This window comes from Lissotriton vulgaris, chromosome 3_1 (genome assembly GCF_964263255.1).
Source record: "Lissotriton vulgaris chromosome 3_1, aLisVul1.2, whole genome shotgun sequence".
Classification (NCBI taxonomy): Eukaryota; Metazoa; Chordata; class Amphibia; order Caudata; family Salamandridae; genus Lissotriton; species Lissotriton vulgaris.
The window spans coordinates 1,066,066,215-1,066,088,472 of NC_141689.1; the positions used below are offsets into that span (position 1 = coordinate 1,066,066,215).

The 22,258-nt window shown below is 38.7% G+C and overlaps 1 protein-coding gene across 1 annotated transcript in view; it reads right to left on the reverse strand.

The window, feature by feature from the left end:
* The window catches only part of LOC147727408 (atrial natriuretic peptide receptor 2-like), a 592,594-nt gene that overhangs the window by 290,250 nt on the left and 280,086 nt on the right, over positions 1–22,258 (reverse strand). The window contains exons 9-11 of the mRNA XM_086963625.1: positions 13,833–13,976; positions 6,419–6,540; positions 3,467–3,614 (exon numbers count right to left, since the gene is read on the reverse strand). Of these exons, the coding sequence (XP_086819751.1) occupies positions 3,467–3,614; positions 6,419–6,540; positions 13,833–13,976 (414 nt within the window). The remainder of the gene's footprint in view (positions 1–3,466; positions 3,615–6,418; positions 6,541–13,832; positions 13,977–22,258) is intronic.

Below are 22,258 nucleotides of genomic sequence, written 5' to 3' on the forward strand. Positions count from 1 at the left end.
ATTGTGTTGGGAGGGGGTGACAGGCATCCCGGCCATATGGAAAGGGGCGACCACTCGGTCCCCCCGAACGTATGGTAGGGGGCCCGGATCCCCCGGGAAACCATTTTGGGCGGGGGGCGTGTCTCGGCTGGTATGCCCGAAGCGGCGTAGCCGGGGGGCGCCTTTTCCCGCCCAAGAAGGGTTGTCCTAGACACCTACATCGTTGGCCACGCCCCGTGGGCGTACCGGTGGAGGGTACACGCCCTCCCGAAGAGGAATAAAAGGAGCAACAATCCAAAGAAGCATCCTCTTGTTCCTGTGCGTGGAAGCTGCACCCCCTTGTTGCACGTGAGCACTCGGCGGAACAAGGAGCAATTTTGACCCACCCACCAGCCCCTTATGGCAACGTTAGTACTGCAATAAAATTGATTTACGTTAATAATGTCTTTCTATTTCGTGATTTAGTGGTTAATAAAGATGTCAAGGTTTGTACTGCAATAAAACGATTTGCTTCATGACATTTTCTTCCCCAGTGGAGCAGAGTATCACAGTCTAAATTTAAAGATGTGTTGAATGTTTAGTTAAAAGGATAAAATACTGCAATGTAAGTGTATTTGCTTTCTTCAATAGGTATAAAACGTCGTATTTATTTTTGGTCGGGCGGTAAGGTCATGATCGGTGAGCAGTAATTTCAAGGTCCCTAGAGGGGGGGCGCCACCCATTACGGATGGGAGCGCCCGGGGGGAGGCGGCCATTGGCCCCTCACACGGGGAGGCGGCACCCACTAACTATGGGGTCGCCTAGGGGAAGGCGGTCATAGGCCCCTCCCAGGGGAGGAGGCGGCTGGATGCCCCTCCTACGAATTTCCCGGGGCCAGGACATCCGCGACGGCGGATGTGATAGACAGTGTGGGGTGGGGAGGGGGTCCACGCTACCTTCCAGACACCTCACACGAGTCCTCGGACGACCATTAAGATGGCGTTGAGTTAAATAAGGGGCCCCCGCTAAGACAAGGGAAATTGGAAGTTGGCACAGAGGTTCAGTCCTCTGTGCGCCCGCCCCTCACACGTGAGGGGGGGAGTTCTGGAGTAGGGATCTGACACCGGTTACGACCTTGCCGTTGGCCCGTAATGTTAGGATGTACAATTTTTATTTAGAAAGTATGCGTTTCCAGGATGCTTAGACTCGGCTAGGAGAACCTTTGTATTAGAGATTTGTTAAGGTTAGCCAATAAACGTGTCTGCATCGTAATGTCATAAATGAAAAATTGTACATGATATGAAACTGTTAATTTAATGTTTTAATTTTGTTTCATATTTTAATAAATACGGCCGGGAGGGTAACTCCCTCCCGCCTTCCAAAAGTTCAGAACTGCGTCCGTCTTCCCATCCTTGGGGATTGTGTTGGGAGGGGGTGACAGGCATCCCGGCCATACAGTTAGTCCGTGACCTGAAGTGGCCATTTTTAGATCCTTTGGCGGTGTTGGTATGTAAATTGTGATGGATGTATTGTCCTCTGCCCGAAGGAGCCTCACAGTGGTGTTGACCAACTTGCGAGCTGGCTCTTTGGAACCCCCAGGTCAGTTAAGTTTGGTGCATTTTTATTGAGCCATTTTACAGTTCTTAACAAAAACGCAAGTGGCGGAGAGCATGGGTGGGTTAGAGATTATTTTTTAATGAAAACAAGCTTTCTAATTGACTGTGTTTTCCCCCACTGTTCACAATCCGTTTGGCTTAAGTCTTTGAGATACAATCGCAGAAAGATTACTGCCAATGATTCATAAAGGATCTTTGGTTCTCCTGATGCTGTATTTCTTCTAAGGGGGTGGACTTTGAATCATTCTACTAAGGGAATTGTTTTTCCCTGCCCATCTAACAGAGCAGGCAGAGATACAATAAGCATCTCAAAGCTGACAGGTCAAGAGACCTTGGCTATTGTCAATGTGTTTTAGCCATGTTGTATAGCAGTGCAGCTACTGTGCAGCAAGCGTAAAAGTCAGGAAGAAAAGTGCAGTGACGCGGCCAGCATGGGCCTCATCATATTCTTCTTTTAGTTGCTGGAGGGGGTAGGGGCAAACAACAATGGGGGTAAGGGAGTGGGGGCAGGGAAAGCTATGATGGTGGAGGAGAGAGGAGTGCACGGGCAAACAACAACATGGGTGGGCGATGGAGCAAGCAATGACTGAGGGAGGGAGGATGGGGAGAGGGGAAGCACTGGCAGGGGAGAGGATAGCAGAGGGATGGGTCAAAACAACACCGCAGTGGGGGAGAAGGATGGGGCAAGCCTCAAAAGTGGTATAACATCATGGGAGGAAAGTGGGGGACTGGGCAAGTAATGACAGGGGCGGGCATAGGGGAATGGAGGAAGCAATTATAGGGGAACGGGCAATGGGTCAACCTACAAAATGGGAGGAAGTAGGGGGCTGAGCAACCATTAATGCCAGAGCAACAATTTGGGAAGTGGAGGGGTATGGGCCAAACAACGATACAGAGTGGGATGTGGGACAGGATAGTGAGTGCTGCAAATAAAAGAAAAAAGCAACCAGAGGCATAAAATGCAAGCAGCGGAAGGATACTCACAAAGAAAGGAAGCAGTATCGACCATGCTCCAGGGGCGTGAGAAACACTACAAGGAAAAGCTAAACTGGCATGCACAGACCAAGCAGGAGTCCACAAATAATAGTGACGATAAAGCTAACCACTGAGATGGCTCTAAGCCTCCTTTATGCTAACAAAATGTCTTGCAATCAATAGTGCATGAACTGTCTCAAGATAGAACCTCCTAGTCATGACTAGGCAGAGAGGAGGCTACAAATACACCCTGACTGTAAAAACATAATCTTGCTGAGTGATGGGTAGGACAATATTGGCACCACCCTCTTTGAAAGCACCAGCTGGGCTTCCTTATAGGCAAGGTTTTTTTTCTTTTTTCTTCACTACTTGGCCTACCTTAAGGGACCTGGGGGTTCAGTATGCCTCAGCCCACCCTGGTCGAGGCTAGGGGCATATTCATTTTACACCATGGCAACAAATGGCTTTGTCAATATCAGGTGACAATCCTGCTCTTGTCGGTGAGTTTGTAGCCCCCCACCTTGCTCAAAACTGTGAGGTATTTTTTTTACCTGCTCATGGTTACCATGGTATTGCCCATCACATGAGGATTTTTGCATTAGAAATAAAATATCATCAGAATTGTTTGCATGGTTTGCAAAATGTAACCACCATATATGAAAACAGATCAATTATTCCTGCACCTACTGTCAATTAAACCCATCTTTCAAAGTTCTATACAGCATATGGGGAGACGGTTCATATTTTGAAAGGGAAGTAGATAAGAGGTCTGAAATAGCTCCGTTTTGGATTATGTTTTAGTCTTTCAAATGGCATATATTGTTAGGTCATTACACAGCTTACACAAATAGAATATAATTATATTTTGAAATGTATTATGCTGAGGTATTGAGAAGTTATATACATTGAGAGTCTACCTGTACATATCTGCAGCTGACAACGGCTCTGGGCTGGAGCTGGACACCACATGTCCCTCGGGTGGTAAATAAACATCCATCATACGCTGGTGATATGTGTTTAAATCGTCAGGGGAATTTTCTTTTCTGTATATCTGCAACCCATAATCTGTCATTGAGAAGAGAGTAAAACAAGTTTCAGTGCCAAAAAGAGAAGAAAGCGACAATGATAGTAAGAACACTTAGTAAACCAATTTCTAAGTGCATGGTTCTCATTTCCTCAACCCCATTACTTCCCATGCAATGTAAAGAATAAATGCACAATTTGAAGATTGAATGGCATTGTCTTCATATACTACCAGTAAATGTGCTTCTAACTCAAAACAAAATAAATAACAATGAACATTTCTATTAGGGGTATTCCACAAAGACATTAACCTGATTAAAAACAAGCTTTGGAAAAAAACAGGTCTCAATTTTATATACTAACGTATGGATATAGCATTTGTGAATGCCTTTGTTTGCATCTGTTGATTAGTTCATTAAAGCCAGAACCTATCGGCTTTGGCAAAGTGTTTTTTTTTCCGTTGTTACAAATGAGGTAGAACAATAACTAAGATAGACGGAGAAAACAGCAGTAAACATCTAGTGAAATAAACATAAATGGAGAGTGAGAAGGAAAGACACAGGTGAAATAACGTTGGGCAAGACAGACGTGGAAAATACAACTTAAGACCCAACTAAACATTTCAAAAGGTGGCTGTAGAGACAAAAAAAAATCTAAACTGAAAAAATATGGATTTCTGCACGTAGGAGGTAAATAATTGAATGTGTGATGAATCAGTATTCTTTTGAGATGTAAAATAGTCCCACATCAAATATTCCATAGAAGGTGGAATGATACACCAACCAACCAATTGCATGAAGTGACAGGAAAATACGCATCTGGGTGGTGACAAAGCCCACTGTATGTATATTTCAAAGGATTGGTAACAATAGGCCATTCAGGCAACTCAACTATCATCAATCAGTAATCAGGATTTACTCTATCTGTTTGGACAAAAAAAACAGTCACGAAAACTGACTACCCTCTTTCTTTAGTAACATGTGATAACATCGTTTTCACAAAACATCTTTCATAAAAAATACATTTAAAATAACATTGGTTTCCCATAACATTTTAAACCGAATTGATCATTGCATTCTATTGCAAAAAAAAATAAATATATATAGAACATCGTGTAACTAGTTTAAAGCCTGTTATGAACATTTTGGGATGGTAAATGAAGATTTAAGGGTAGATAAATAGAACGCATACTAAAAGGGACTTGGGGCTTTTAGGTAACTCACTCTCCCAAAAAATGATACGATCATACAGGCAATATAAAACCAAAATCAGATATTTAAATTAAGGAGGGTGAGGAGGGCTTTTCTCCCCCAAATGAAACTCACATTTCGCAGCCTAAATCTATTGAGAAAAACAATTAGAGTTAATCATAGTCTTAAAACGGATTAGTATTGTGGACTGGATACATGCACATAGTGGGACTTCGGCTTTTCTGATGCATGAGTGTTAAAGAAATTGTAAATTAAAGTTGTTCTCCTATTGGATTCTGATGATAGCAGCATAGTGGGTAAAAATCACCCAAAAACCAGATCTGTGGCGGGGTCCTTCCATATGATCAAAAGCACAAGCCCTTATAATTGAAATTACAAAACTTGTATGTTTAGGACTTCAGATATCCATAAGTAGGCAATATCTACACTACATTTGGAAGTTAATGAACAAAAAACCTCTACAACGAAAAACAACTATTCTCTCAAACGAAAGAGGACCCTTACTAAATGTTCTTGTTTTATGTTCCAATAACACACTTCGTCCAAACAGTTATAATAAAATAACATTGAGGGCCCTAAAATTAGTTTCCCAGTCTATATATTAAATCAATTTGCTGATGACATTTCGCTTTATTAGATTAGTATTTTACATTCGATTTCACCATTGGCTATATGCTACTGTACTGAAGAAATGTCTCCTTTGCATCTCAGACGATGTAAATATTTTTGTAAGAAGGCTTAGTGAATTAAATATTTAGCTCTACATTCGACACATATTTCACGCAATTTGGGGCTAATGACTTCTAAACTAAGGGAGTTTCGCTGACTAGTCCTCGTTTTATACCCCAGGCTGGAGGAGTAACTCTTCAATGTAAATCCTGGGCCCTTATTTATAAAAGGCTTGCACCACTGTCTGGTCACTTTTTTGTGACACTGCGGCGGCGTAAACTACACTGCCACTGTGCTACATTATACCTCTATCAGGTATAATGCATGCAGGGTGGGCATTCCCCTGTGAAAAAGCCTAGTAGAAATGGTGCAGTGAAATCTTTTACATTTCACTGCGCTACTTCTAAGACTTGACTGCTTCACAATCCGCACGCTTGCTTCAAGCAGGTGTAAGGAGTGCCGCGAGGCTTTTCACATGGGACTCGCCCATGTGTAATGACACATTGCTGGAATTGAGCCAGTTATCCAACACACTCCAGCAATGCGTCTTTTTTGGGCCACCAGATATGTTAGTATTCCTGACATATCTGTAAATCCTTGCGCCATGGAGCACTGTATTGTAAATACGGTGCACCCACTCTGTCGTAAGGATGACGCCATGAAAGTGGCGCATTGCTGTTTTCGCCTAGTGATGTGCTACTTCTTCATTAATGAGGCCCTGAATATGTCTGCAAGGGGATGGTAGCAGCACTTCTAAATTCTAAAGAGTGTTATTTTTGGGTCAGCTTTAAAATAAGTAAATACAATTTTCCTAAAAGCTTCGTTTAATAATTTCACGCAAGCAAGAAAAACCATAGAAATGAAGGAATGCTAGCTTTGCTTGATATTCCCAAGTGCTATCAGCTAATATATATTTATGCACGCTGGAATTTGCTGTACATTTTTCAGTAATGCTCTGTGTATTACCTGTAATTTTACAAACCCAACGGTCGTCGATCACACAATTGGTGGACTTGAGTCTTGTGTGGAACATTTTGTGCTGATGAAGGTATGCCATTCCTTGTGCAATGTCCGTTGCAAATGAAAACCTGCAAAAGACATTGTCTTCAGCATCCTTATCAAAGGTACATTTGCAAGTTAATTCCACAAACAATCAGTGAAAGAAAACTTGATGAAAATATTATTAGTTACAAACATAGAATGACAAATTTCCTATTGTGATTGATTACTACCTGCTAAAGGAAAACCTTTGCCTTTATTTCCCTTTCTCTGTTCACAACCCTTGGACACATTGTCATTGAAGAAAGGACTGCAAACTGCTGCTCAAAGGTGGGGAAACCAAAGCGCTACATGGTTGCTGACAATCAATCCTACTTTGCAGCCAGCAGGAATTTTTGCTAGTCACCCCATCAATAACTAATCTACTACTGTGATAGCACTACATGCAGGGTCTAACAAATAACTGAATATTGATAATAGTAACTTTATCCTACTCCCACATCATGGCTATATTGTATACCCACCTTGGGGTCAGATTTTACAGTAAGGAATGAAGGAAGCATCAGGAGCACAGTGACTGCATAATGTCTCCATTTTGGAGACAAGCTAGCAACAGAGATTTTAGGGACACCCTTACTTTTGTCAATGCCACCATGAGCAGCAGGAACTTGTTCAGAGAAGCATAGTAACCCAGCACGGTCCAAAGAAAGAGTACAGCTGACTTCAATGCTGTGTAACTCCTTCTCATTCACTAAGGTATGATAGCGTTTACCTATTGAAGTTATTGCAATTGAATTAAAAGTAAAGTTAAGGGATAGAACTCATTACTATGCGCAATAAGGATTTTGTTTTTATTATAATTGAATTTAAAATGATTTAGAATTTAAGTAACTTTTAGATTAACTGAACTATTTTATTTTATTTCAATTAATTAAAGGTGAGTGCTAGGGTTGATATTTCTGGCCACTGTTTTGATATTGTCACATGTGTGATCTTACCACTTAAGCGGCTTTTACTGGCCTGTGAAGAAGCAACAGAGGACATGCTTGATAAAAAATACTTGGAAACACAAAATCAGCTCTTAGGTTGCCAACTACATTGATTTGCAAGGTCTGATCAGTACAGTTTGCATAACAAATTGTTGTTTTCTTGTGTCCTTGCTTACTTTGTACTGTAGAGGCACCTCATCTATAGAAGGGTCAAAGACTTCACACTAGCATGGATCGTTCTGAAGAGGATGGTATTCTTGGGTCATCCAGAAGTGTAAACTAGTATCTGGCAATAATCAACATCTGCTTGTAGTGATTTGAACATCAGTCTGGAGCAACTGGAGCTCAGACAACTGTTTTCACTGTTGAAGGGACTGAGCCCTGCAGAAATCAAAGAACTAAACTATTTAAAAATCTTCAAACTTAAATTTCCCACTCCAGTCGGTGCAACAGTAGGGAAAGTGTTGGATAGCGTAGGTGTATAAAATACTATTTCCAGTCCAGTGAGTGCAACAATAGGGAAAGTGTTGGATAATGAAGGGGTAAAAATTACTATTCCCACTCCAGTGAGCGCAACAGTAGGGAAAGGGTTGGATGGCGGAGGGGTAAAAATGACTAATCCCACTCCAGTGAGTGCAACAGGAGTGAAAGTGTTGGATAGCGGAGGGGTAAACATTACTATTGCCACTCTAGTAAGTACAACAGTAGGGAAAGTATTGGATAGCGGCGGGGTAAAAATTACTATTCCCACTCCAATAATTGTTAACAGTAGGGACAATGTTGGATAGAGGAGGGGTAAACGTTACTATTCCCACTCCAATGAGTGCAACAGTAGAGAAAGTGTTGGATTGCGGAGGGGTAGCAATTAATATTCTCACTCCAGTCAGTTCAAAAAGCAAACAAAATATCAACATCAAAATATTTACCAAAGCAAAATGAATTAACAAAAATATATTAATATGTAAAAACAAATACAAATATACTTAATATTATTTTTTTAAACACATAATATAATGTTAAATACATAGAACAAATACCTACTAATATTATATTTAGCTAAATAAAAATTATTTAGAAACAAATAAATATTAATAATTAGCACTTATTTAGAAACAAAAACATGAATTGTTACATAAATTTACTTTTTTATTTCCTACCCTATAACACCACACAATTCACAACCTACATCATTTATTTTAATGTACTTCATTAATTAACTTAATTAATTACCAATTAAAGAAATATTATAAATCAAAAACAAATGAAAACTCATAAAAATGTATTAACTTCCCACACTTTACCCCTATAATCCCCACATTCCACAGCTAAAATTAAACTGTACAAAATGAATTATACAATTAAAAATGATTTTCAATTAAAAACTAATGATATTTAACAACTAATTATAAAGTAAGTCACATTTATTTACTCCAACACTGTACCCTTATAAAAGTAAAACCCACACAGATACAAATATAAACAAATATCATAATTAAACTTCAATTAATTAATTAATTAATATTAATGATCAACTAATTATTAATTAATCAAATATAAATTACTATCCACCCTTTACATGCCGCGGTCGGCATTACGAGTACCTGCCGGGCGGTGATGTGGGGAGGGCAGGGTGGGGGGTAGTAAACTATGGATTACGGAGGTTTACAGGTAAGTAAACATATAAATAAATAAAACGGATTTTGTTGCGTGCACTGCATCCCCAAATGCGATTCAGTGAGGGCAAAGAAATTTGTTTTATTTATTTATATGTTTACTTACCTGTAAACCTCCGTAATCCATAGTTTACTACCCTCCACCCTGCACCTTCCCCACCCCATGTCACCACCCGGCAAGTACTCCTACTACCGACCGCGGCTGCCCTTTACCCCTATAAACCCCACAACCCACACATAAAATTAATTACACAATTTGCATATTTAATTTCCAGTAAATTGATTATTATAAATTAACAACAAATTATTAATTAATTAAACATAAATTGCTTCCCACCCTTTACCCCTTTAAGCCCCACAACTAAAATTAATTACACAAATTTCATAACTAATTTTCAATCAAATAATTAATATAAATGAACAACTAATTATTAATTAATGAAAAATGACTTCCCACTCTTTACCCCTATAAACCCTACAACCAGCACCTAAAGCAAATTACACACTTACCATAATTATTTACCAAATAATAAAATAAATTTTAATTAACAGCCAATTAATAATTAATTACATATAAATTACTTCCCACAATTAACACTATAAAATCTCAATTAAATACACATTAATAAATAAAAAATAATCATTAATTTATTATAATTAAATTACTTCCCACCCTATTCCCCTATAAACCCACAACCTGCTACAGAACTAAAAAAGGCAAAATATACTTAAAATAAAATTGATAACTACTAAAAATGTAACAAATATATTGAAAAACATGAGCAATACTAATACAAAAAATATAAATCACATACATTTAGAATATAAACTAAAGTACATAACACTAATAAAAAAAATCGATATTTTAAACAACGATATTTTTGCAAACAATATTAACCCCTTCCATTCTCATGACAAGGTCAGCTCGTCATGAGGCACATTGGAGCTGTGCTTATGACGAGCTGACCTTGTCATGAAATAATGCATTTCAAGCTTTTCCAGCACAGGAGGGGAAAAGCCATAGCACCCAAGGTGTTAATGACTTCAATATTTTTGACAACTATATTTCTTACCTTAAATCCAATATTCTTGACCACAATATTTTTGCTGTCGATATTTCTGTGTCATGATATTTCCATCTCAATATTTGTGTAAGTCAACATTTACGACTTGATATTCTGTCTCAATACCATTATGCCACAATTGAATTCTCCAATATTCTTGCCTTCAACTACCCTTAATAGTCAAAAAAAATATTTGACTTTAGTCTATGAATTGGATTACCACAAATCCAATTTCATTGATTCTGTGCTTTTGTTTGGTGTTTGGTCAAGTATCGCACACTACCTGTCTATCACAGCCATGAAAGAGACTAACTCTAGTTACAAATGTAACCCATGTATGATATTTCATAATTAACTACATTGCACTGTAAATGTTTGCACCACTTCCTGCTAGAGTTTGCACCAAGACTAATACCACGCTATATTACAGAAGCATGCACTAAAAACCAGTGAAAAATAGTGCAAAGACAAGGTACAATATTTGAGCCGATGCTAATTTGGATTACAACCACACATCATTGCCTAATGATCAGCTACAATTAAACAGGCAATTTGGAATCGTAATTAAGACCACCTGGAAACTTTCTTGAAGGAAGGAGTAACATGTAGTCAATAAATGCTTCACACATTTCAGATCCGTGTATGTCCTCATATGGAGATACAACAAGGCAATCATTACCCATACAATGGGACAGCATTGTATACTGATTAGCTATCTCCGTTGTGTATCAATGCTCCCCTCCAGGCTCAGTGTGTTATTGCAATATACATTAATGGTTTGTTTGTTGGCATACTTTTCATTCTTTTCGTTAGCATCTTCCATCAGTTATATTCTAAATAAACGGGAGTCCTAATCACATTTATCGCAAGAGCCCTTCCTCCTGTAGTATTTAATTTATGTTTAGGAATTTTGGACCTTTAGTTTTTTCGATCCCATAATTTACTGCTTATTTCACTGATCAATGCAAATTAGTTTGTTTTGGCCAAGGGATCCTGCCTTTGTGCACTGGAACTTAACGGCGCCATCTGTTTTTATCATCTGCATATCTCCAGTCTTAATCTTTTGTCTTCTGAAAAGCGCTACTCTGGTTTGGGACATCTGCCCATCCTAGCAAAGTAAATCTTTTTGCCTTCCTTATTTATAGAGTGAACATCCTTGATTGATTTAATTTCTTCCAGTCACTTTCCCATGTTTCAGAATCTCAAAATTTGTAGCCTAACTGTAATACTATTGTCACACCTACGACTTGCGCTCTCTGCTTTTGGTTCTACACCATTGTGACCATCCATTTTCTAGTGTTACATGTACTCTTGTGAGTTCTCTACTATCATTGATAGCCTTGGCTACTACATGCTGGGTAAATTAGTGTGTTGTTTCTTATGGGGTTCTCGTGAACATTGTCAGCCTCCTCCTTCACTCTATTTTTACACTGCATATACTTTTCTAAAATGAATTTCTCATTATCATAATTCGTCATGTTTTTTTTCTGCCCCAGAATAGCCCCACCATTCTTGAATATTTGCATGTTCTGAGGAAGACCCTATTCCATTAAGATTAGAGGGTCAGAAAATTGACGAGGCATATTTACCAAGAAGCTGTCGGAGCGCAGCGTTAAGCCAGGAAGATTAATGCCGTGCTCTGACAGTTTCCAAAACACAGGGATGCACTGTATTCACAAGAATACGGTGCACCCCTACCTTTCCTTTAGCGCTGGTACTAAATGTAGCTGCCTAGCGCAAATGCAGGCACTCTTGCATCATTGTGCAAGGGTGCCTGCTTGCAGGGAAAGTTTGTTTATGTGCAGGAAGGAGTCTCTTCCTGCACATAAACTATCAGTAATGGCATTTTGCAACTTCTACGTGTGCTGCAGATTTTGCATATCAATTTTGTTTTTCCTGCACATAAACAATTAATGGCATTTTGCTATTTCTATGTGTGCTGCACAATGCAGCACACAAGGAAACAGCAAACACGAGGAGAAATACAGCATTTCTTCTCATTTCACTGGGTTAAGAGTAGGTTTTCACAGGTCTTAATTTTGGCGCAGCTCCATATTTACGCCTCCCTAGTAAAAATGGGGCAGCATCAAAATCAATGGGTGTTGCGGCAGAATACCTACCACAACATCGATTGTCCACTCCTTTCACGCTAAGTGTAGCATGAAAGGGGGCCTTATTCACAAGCCACTTAATGCTCCCTTGTGAATAAGGCAAAGCCCCAATCGTCACAGGAACGTCAGAAAAAGTGATGCTCCTGTGGCGATAGGGGCTTGTAAATATGCCACAACATGTCATAAGAGCACACTGTGTCGCTAAATGGATATGTACATTACAACAGCTACACCTCTGCTTTTTTAGCCTGTTCCTTTCTAGTTTGTGACATACTGTATATAGCACAGACCACTTGGATAACAACCCCTGCACCATTTGCGCTTTGCTTCAATTTATTTTTACTGCTGTCATCTCATTCAATTCCATGTGGTGATGTATATGATCATATTTGTTCAATCTTTGAAATTAATCAATTTCTAACACAAACTTACAGCCTTTCCAATTGTTGCTTTCACAATTCACTAAAATAATGGCCTTTATTGTAATTTTACTGATAACCCTAAACACTAAGAAATGTAGATTACACTCGGAATTGTGAAGACAGTATCTCAACTGCTAATGCATTTTTTTGTATCTGACTTAGTATCCTTTACGAATTTCCAAAGAACCACCAGCATGTGCAAGAGGTCTTATTTTAGTACTTTGGCAAAACAGATTTGGTCAAATAGGTATTTTGCCACTTGGCACAGTAAACAAAACGAGAGACAGACAATTTACCTTTATCAAGTTGTTCTCTCCTTGTTCCGAACAAGGTGTTTGTATTAAACCTTCAAGGTGGCCTTTAAAGACTGAGGTTTCGATTAGCTTAGAAATTCTCAACTAAATAGAATATGGAGGTACATCAACATTCCCAATAAATAAGAAAATTATTCTCAGATATGTTTAAAGAATAAGAAATAGGTTGAAAATCTGAAAAAATGTAGGGTGGGTATGTGATCTACTAGTTAAGTTTTTCAGTTTGAAACAAACAACTGTTTTCTATTCCTGACTTCCACCTCTACTAATACTGTGATCCTGCACAAATCCTGTATTCCCGCAGACTTACTTTCTTTATTCACCGAACATAAATGTGCTTAGAAATAGGCTGAGCGCCAGTATTGAGCATTATATAAACGAAATAAACTGGTTGGTTCCTTAGATAAGTACATATAGTTAGTTATTTTTGCAGTCTTGATATATCAGTTCTCCTTGCTATTTAAATAGAGGAGTGAAGAAAAATCCTATTCAGAAATACACAGTATTGTGTCATAAACATTTGTTAGGGTCAGTGGTTGATGAAGTGTATAGTATAAGAATGAAGATAGATGCATAAAGGAAACAAGAAAAGAGCATCCCAGGCAGCTTACACTAAACCAGCCATCAAACATATAACTACGGCGCACAGTGATGAATCACCTTCACTAACGCTGTCCTTTGTTATGGCGTGAGTTACAATGCAATCCAGCGGGGCGTAGTCTAAAGGGAAAAGGATGGTGTAATACATTGTGTTTTTCCTGGAAAAACAATGAAAAATGACACTTCAGTATTTTTGACCATTGGTTACCTGAAACCCCAATTCAAGGGGATATCTTCATTAAGCAGGACATCATTCAAGCTTCCCTTTGGACAATATTCGGTTACAATGCAAACATTGGGCACTTCAGTGCATCCACCAATGAATTTACATAGGTTTGGATGGTCTAGTTCCCTGTGGAAAAGAGCATGAAAGAACCGTTTACAAGTTCCATTTCATCAATTCAACTTTCAAGATCAATAATCATAAAGGAGGCAGACAAGTATAAACAGATGGGAGCATATGGTACTATGTATGGCTTGCGATAATTTTTACCACTCAGGAAGTATATTACAAAGTGAATAAATATTGTTTAAAGCGTGTCTAGTTGTACACCTTTGTATTTCAGAATGCTGTGAGGTCACGAAGCGCAATGCAGTTATGGATGGCGGTGTCTAGCAGACACTGTCACCATATTCAACCATTTTCCACCCAGTCGACTCGTCGACTGGGTATAAAAGTGGTAAACGGTCTTCCCGTCCGCTGTGGTACCCCTGCCATCATAATGTGGCGGGGTAAATGGGAGGCGGGCGGGAGAAAATGTCAAGCGGATCACCACCGCCATGTGGGCGGTGGCGATACGCCCGACATTGTAACAGACCCCTTAGTATTTCAGAACCTTATTTTGTCTTATATCCCCTATGTACTGATATACCAATTGCTTCCAAAATAATTAGTGTTTTATCAATTATATATTGATAAATGGCAGTTGCTGAGGCATATCTGGCCCACTGTCCTCGCTGTCAAAGGTATTCGTATTTTTGCTTTCTAATATTCATGTTTTAAAGGACGTGAGCTTAGTAGCTGCTAGACTTGTAAACTGTAAAGCAGTGCATGAAATGGCAAACTGTATCATCTTGATCCTATAAGCTGGATGCAGATATTAGAAGGACAGACTCCTCGATTGGGACATGTATGATGGTGCTCCACCAGACATGAAGGAGGAATGGACAGGAGATTGACAGGTGTGTCTGCTGCCAGTATAGCATAAGGAATGCGACACAGCAGTTTAAAGACACAAACTGAACAAGCAATGTTTGCATTCAGTCTCTTGTGCCCAGTGTATGTCTCAGCAGCACTGGTGAGGGCAGGCAGCCATGCACTGCAAAAAGCAACATTTGTGCCAGGGCTCAGGGGTAGAAATCAGTTAACCCTCAACAATGATGTCAACTGAGCTGAGCATCCAGGTCTCTGCCTCCTTCTGTCAGTGGCTGATCTTCAGACAGTCAGTTAATGAGAAGAGTTGGTACAGAGCACAAAGAACCCCTTACAGTCGATGTGCATCCTGCCTTCACTGCTGCTGGTCATCTCTGACCCAGCAGTCCATGGTGTCTCTGCAACTAACCTATCAGTCTTAGACATCAGCTAATGCACCTGGTAAAACCCACGCAGCTGTGAGGCATCCCCCATATTAGAAGGTAGAGATCTGCTCTGCATCTGCTGGGCCATGTGGAAGCCTATGACCATGTGCCTTGGAGCCAATGAAAAGTCAGAGCAGCCGATTCTCCTCTGTTACCATGTTAGCATCAATATTGTAAACACTATAGGAAATCTGCCTAGTGACAGAGAGTGCACTATAAAACTGGTAAGGGGCAAATACCACACTCAAATAAGAGCGAATGGGTATGCAAAGAGAATGAGCATGATTCCATATGTGAGAAACTTTTAAAACAACAGAGCCAAATGTATTTTACACACAATTGACTTAAATATGCGAACAAACTAAAGGTTCTAAATGTGCTTTAAGAATAACACTGTGGTGTACTAGGCAACCCTTACCCTTGTCAGAGGTGTTGTGACTTAACCTCCCCAAAAAATCTTGAACTGAAAAGATAGCAAACAGAGGTTTTTGTAGGCACAATTTCACTAAAAAAGTGGCTACAGAGCTACATTTCTTGCAGACATTAATCGAAATCTGGCTATGTAATGCCGCATGTCACATGGGCAGGAAATAGTGTTTGCTTCTAATGTGGAAGCAGAGTGAAAATCTCCTTCCACAGGGAGGGAGCATAATCGTTGCAAGGTCCAGCCAGCACCCAGGATGTATGCAGACCAGGGAGCTGGCTGGGGTTCAAGGGCCTTGAGTCTCCCCCACCCACAGCACCAACAGATCCTAGAGATGTTGAGCCCCTGGGTGGGCACCAAAGCCCCACAAAAACAAAAAGGTGGCCATATCCCACCCACACCCATGTTGGGTGCTGGCCAGGGAGCCTCCTCTGAGGCTTCCCCTGCATCCTCTTAAGGATTAAGGAGATGTGAATGTCCTGGGTGGGCACATGGACAGCCACCCAAAAAAAAGTGTCTGGCTCCCGGCAGCACCTACAATGGGTCCTGGCCCCCCAAAAACTTCCAACACAAAAGAGCTGTGGGTATCCCAGGTGGGACTGAGACACCCACAAAAAATAGAAAAAGCGCAAAAAAAGTGATAGAATAATAAATGAGCAACCAGAGCCGCTCATTTATTATTCACTGCTCCGGGAAGAAGCACCCCATAATGCCCTTCATGGTCTAATTTAAAAACATTTTAACGCATGGTTATTCCCCAATCTGGGCAGGGACACCAGCAACACATTGTTGTGTGGGGGCTAGAGGGAGTACACCAGCCCCCCAGAAATAGTTTTAAAAAAAACATGTTTCCTGGGGTATATAGAATATTACCCAAGGAAAATTAGATAATATTTTTAAGCATTTCCAGAGCTGGAGCTTTTGCCTTTTGTTTTGGCAATGGAGAAATCCCTTGTGGTTGGTGTTATGGCTGGGTTAAGTGGCTTGCCAAGTGTAAAAAAATGTCTCCTACACTTGCTTAGTGTTCTTATGACTATAAATACTTTATTTAAATGTTTACTGAGAGACATTGCACCACTGATCCCTTGAGTAAACTAATAGGCCTGTCATTTAAGTATTGATAGTGACTCATATTTTTTTAAAAAAACTAGAAATTCACTAACAAAAATAAATGAAAAAGATTCTAATAACTGTACAGGACTATACCCTTTGTGTCAGGGTCCACTGGGATGAAATTGTAATTCATTGGATATTCTGTGTAAATTCAGTATTTCTGTCATTGAGTTGATTATATTATCATTTAAACACAAAATATTTGTTGAAGTATTTTAATTGTGAAGTAACTTGTGAGCGCTTTAGCAATCCTGTACATGAAAGTGACTACTTTAAAATGGATGCCGTTTTGCTTGCCTTTGACCATGCATTGTGATATATAGTCCTACTTCTATTTTGTGTAAGTGCACTATATATTTATCATTTCACAAGCAGTCCTTGACCTTTGACCATGGTGCAGCTGCAACAAAACGCATTGGGTGTTTGTTTGCCATATGTTTTGCATAAACCACACTTCATGGAACTGGGCTCAAGTACGTTTTGTTGATCGTCAAAGGTATTTTGGATATTTACAAAGGTTTGCGACCTCACTTGACTCGCGATTCTATTTGAATATATATATATATTACTTTCTTTTGTTTATCCTCGGATTCAATCAGGTTCCTTTAGAAACGGACACAGACACAAGGTAAGTGCAAATGTTTTATTCTTCTTTAGGCGCCATTACACGTTTCGGCTCCCACGAGCCTTGTTCAAATGACAAAGTGCTGTGAATTTTCTTGCATTTTTAAAGTGACAGTGATAAATTGGTGAATATCACGTGGCATTAGGGAATCAGAGGCATGAAAGAAATATTCAAACTTACTAGATTCGGCACATGTGGCGTAAAAGACAATAGTGGCTAATACATTTCTTTAGCTGTCTGTGTGAGACGTCATAGAATATTAAATAAATGCAAGGTAATATCTTCATTAAATTCATGGAATATCTAAAAATACATGTACAATATTTTTTTTGTAGAAATCTCTATGTGTCCGACTGAGCAGGGAATTACATCTGATTATATATGTCTGCGGATTGTCTGAATGTGTTGCATCTGTTAACATGATCGGAATTAAATGCAGACAAGGAAAATCGACATATTATAACATAAGGAGGATAAATCCTCTGTACCTATCTAACATACTATCCCCTGGTGTCAAGAAAGTGCTAAAGTGTATGGTGTCTAAATTAACAAATGTAAGAAAGAGAGTGGTGTAAGGGATTTAAAACCTGAATAATGTTTCTGTGAGAAAGGTGCCATGAGTGCCTTTGAGTATATTGTATAAATTCATAATGAAGGGCATGGAACTATATCATATCATTAGGTGTTGGTGGTTAGGATCTCATGTCTAAAATTGTCATGCGGAATTCTTGAACGTGGCAGAACTGCTATGAGGACCTTAGGATAATGCTGTGTCAATGTAGAGCTAAGGTTAAAAGTTGTTAGACCCCTCAAAACACAGGTGGTTCCTAGTGCAATCCGTAATAGGTATTTCTAAAATGGATTGTGCAACACTGTAAAAGGTGTGCAAAGATGCGTATTCCAAAAGCATCAAATGTGCAAATTTCAATGCCTACATAAATGTATGAATAAATAACTGTATAAATTAATAGATAGATACATACATACATGGCAGCATAATACACATATAGTACATATATAAATGACAATATAAATATATAGCAGCATCTTGACTGTACCAATGAAATAACTGTAATTATACAGTCAATAAATATATAGTAAAACTGTAAAATCAATAAATATTGATAATAAATACAATGTAAAAGCAGTTTTTTTAAACCCATTAAAATTGCATTATAGACATGTATATAAATCTTCAGTTACGTTGAGACCTCCCGGGTGTTTAGCATCAAGTTGTAAAATGTATCTAGTCTCGAGCTTATCTGAGTTTGTGTTCCCTGTCTCCACCTCTTCTACTGGGCGGGATAGCGTCAATCACAAAGTAACTGAGTTCCCTGTTGTTGGATTTATGGAACTCTTTAAAGTGTATTGCCACAGGATAGGTGTTATCTTATCCTTAGTTTGTGATTGCACGTAAATGCTGTAATATCCTTTTATGCACTTGCAGTTTAGTACTGCCTACTAATTGAAGGGCACATGGGCACATCAGCACATATACAGCAAACTCAGTTTTGCATGTAAGTAACTTTTGGATCTTGTGATTTTTTGTTACTAAAGGTAGTAGTGTACATGTCTTTATTGATGCCAAGTATGCATGCTTTGCATTTAAAAAAAAACCCCTGTGTTTCCGAAGCCAACTCGTGTTTTCAATGATTTCGGGGTTTGTTTTAACAAGACTGTCTCTCATAGAGGGGGCTTTACTGTATGGGATAGACACCCTCTGCAGTAGCAGGGGTCCAATCACGGGGTCATTACGGACCAACGGCCAATTGGTTTGAATAATCTTTTGTAGAGTCTTTTGTTGCCTGCTGTACCCCATGATGATTCTGAATTCATAGGAATCATCATCCGTCCCTGATCTCATTGTGTCTGTGGCTGCATTATCTTGTTGTTTGTCTCTCAGCAAAATATCTCTGTCCATCAACATGGTTTTTGCAATTGCTTTGTTGGCGGTATTTAGGGAATAATCTCTTTGCAAGAATCTAGATTTGCTGTTTTCTTGTGCGAGTCTTAAGTCAGTTTCATTACTGCATATGCGCCTGAGCAGCAACATTAGTAGGGTATGCTGTTGATCAGGTGCCTAGGATGTGAGCTTTTGCAATGCAAGGTGGAATTACCCGCTTTTTCTTACAATAAAGGCGTGTCTCCATTTTTTGGCTCTGGGTATCAAGAAAGTTGACTGTGACTTTATCAATAGTGGTTGTAAACTGTAGGTTGATATTGTTCTGGTTAATGGTGTGAACAAATTAATCTGCCTGTACTTGTGTACCATCCCAAATAACCATAAGAGCATCAATGGAACGGAGCCACATTTTGATCTTAGTATCTACATAATGTCTATGTTCCACTCTTAGGACCAGCTCCTCCCACCAGCCCATGTAAAGACATGCATAGCTGATGGAGAAGCTGGCCCCCATGCCGACACCTCTTGTCTGCTGAAAAAGAAGATTATTGAACATGAAGATATTATTATGCAAATAGAACTTCACTATCTCAATCAACGTGCTACTGTGTTCCTTGTAATGAGGAGCTCGCTGCGCCAAATAATATTGAATAGAGTTTATACCTTCCTCATGACGAATATAGATATATAGATATATATATATATATATATCTCTTTATCTCTCTCTCTCTCTCTCTCCACATATATATTTATTTAGTGAAAAAAAACATAGGTTTCAGACACATTATAGTTAAGAATTAGTATTTAAAAAACCTTAGAAATTTACTGAAAAAAACATTAGTTTCACACATTTTATAGTTAGCTGGACATTTCACTCATACAAAACCATTGAAATTCCCCCGTTATAGTTAGTTCAGCTAACTATAACTCGAGCGCCCGCAATGCAGTGCTGATGATGTCACATATTACATCACTCATGACATGGTCAGTGACATCACTCATGACATCACTGATGACATCTCAAATGACATCACTGATGACATCATCCAGTGAAGGTGTGTCTTTCTGAAAAATAAACATTTTTTGTATATGTATATCTAAAGGTCGATGGAAGAATAAATGGGTAAATAAGTGTCTAAATGGATGTTTTTTTGTAAAATTGATTGTATAACTGACTTATTAAGTGTATCTTAGTGAATACATGTTTTAGCGAGTATTGTTTAAATATGTAAATATCTGTATCTGTGTCTCACTTTGTGTATAAGTGGCTGCATGGGTTGGTGAGTAGCTACATGAGTGTCTATATGGGTTATTAGTTGTTTTTTTGAGTATCAGTCTGTATGGTTTGGGGGGTATTACTTAGCGCACAGATGCATGAATGACTGATTCACTGTTTGTATGTGTTTTGAAGAAAGCATGTGTGCAGCACTGTATGGGTGGATGAGTGTGTGTATGGGTGTGTTAGTGAGTGAATGACTGTCTCAATAGTATATTTATGAGTAACTACATATGTTTTAAACTAGTATATGTGAGTATTGATGTATATAAGTGAGTATATGTGAGAGTGAGAGATTGGAAGTGTTCCTGTATAAATAAGTATGTGTTTCTATAAGTGATTGTTTAAGAGAGTAAGTATGTGTACGTTTCTGTAGAAGTAAGTGTAGTGGTGTGTGTATAGCTGTATATGCAAGTAAATGGATGTTTGATAGTTTATTTGCATGTGTGAGTGTGTGAGTGAGTAACTCTATGGATGAGTATAGGTGTGTAACAGGATGTATAGGTGTATGACTACATATGATGAGTGAGTACATGTATGAGTGACTATATAGAACTGTTGGTGAATGAGTGGATGTGTATGTAGAGGTTGAAATTACTGATTAGGTTGTTGTAAATGGTATTGGTATCTCCATTTTTTTGAAATTGTTAGTTTCTATTTTTGAATGTGTGTATCAAAGGTTATATTACAGTGAGAGGAGGTCTGTCACTCTTTCACAAGGATGATGTCATTTGAGATGTCATCAGTGATGTCATCAGTGATGTCACTGACCATGTCATATGTGATGTAATATGTGACGTCATCAGCAGTGAATTGTGGGCGCGCAAGTTATAGTTAGCTAAACTAACTATAACGGGGGAATTTCAATGGTTTTGTATGAGTGAAATGTCCAGCTAACTATAACATGTGTCAATCCTATTGTTTTTTCTGTGAATTTCTAAGGTTTTTTTAATGGTAATTCCTAACTATAACGTGGCTGAACCTATGGTTTTTTTCAGTGAATTTCTAAGGTTTTTTAAATGTTAATTCCTAACTATAATGTGGCTGAAACTTATGGTTTTTTTCAGTGAATTTCAAAGGTTTTGTAAAAGATACTTTTTAAATGTATTGTTATATCTTTTTTATACTGATTTACTACATTGTTTTAAAGTATTTATTTTTAGATATTTTATTTTTAAAATTACATTACATATTTTTAATATAAATTGAAAAAAAATGTTTTTAAAAATATTGAAATTGTAACATATATATATTTTTTTAATGTACATATATTTTATATAGCAAGCAATGATATCCTACGGAAGGAAATTCAAGTTACTGGTAAGTACGGTTAAAATTACTTTTCAGGATCAGTACTGGGCTGAAAGATGCAGCACTGAGGTATCTCTTTATAACAGGTGAGTAAATCGGAATTCGTAGTTCGGCTGATTTTAGAGGAATTTTTTAAAGTTCCAAAACTTCACACTTAGATGAATTTCCAAGTGAAACCAGTCAATGTTAGCCTAAAGAAGGAAATTCAAGTTGCTGTAAGTATGGTTAGAATTAACTCTTCAGGATCAGTAGTGGGCTGAAAGATGCAGCACTGAGGTCTCTCCTGATAACGGGGTGAGTAAATCAGAATTCGTAGTTCGGCTGATTTTAGAGGAATATTTTGCTCAATAGTGAAGGAAGGGGCGGGGCCTGAGGTGACATGTGTGCAAACATGCCCTGTGGCG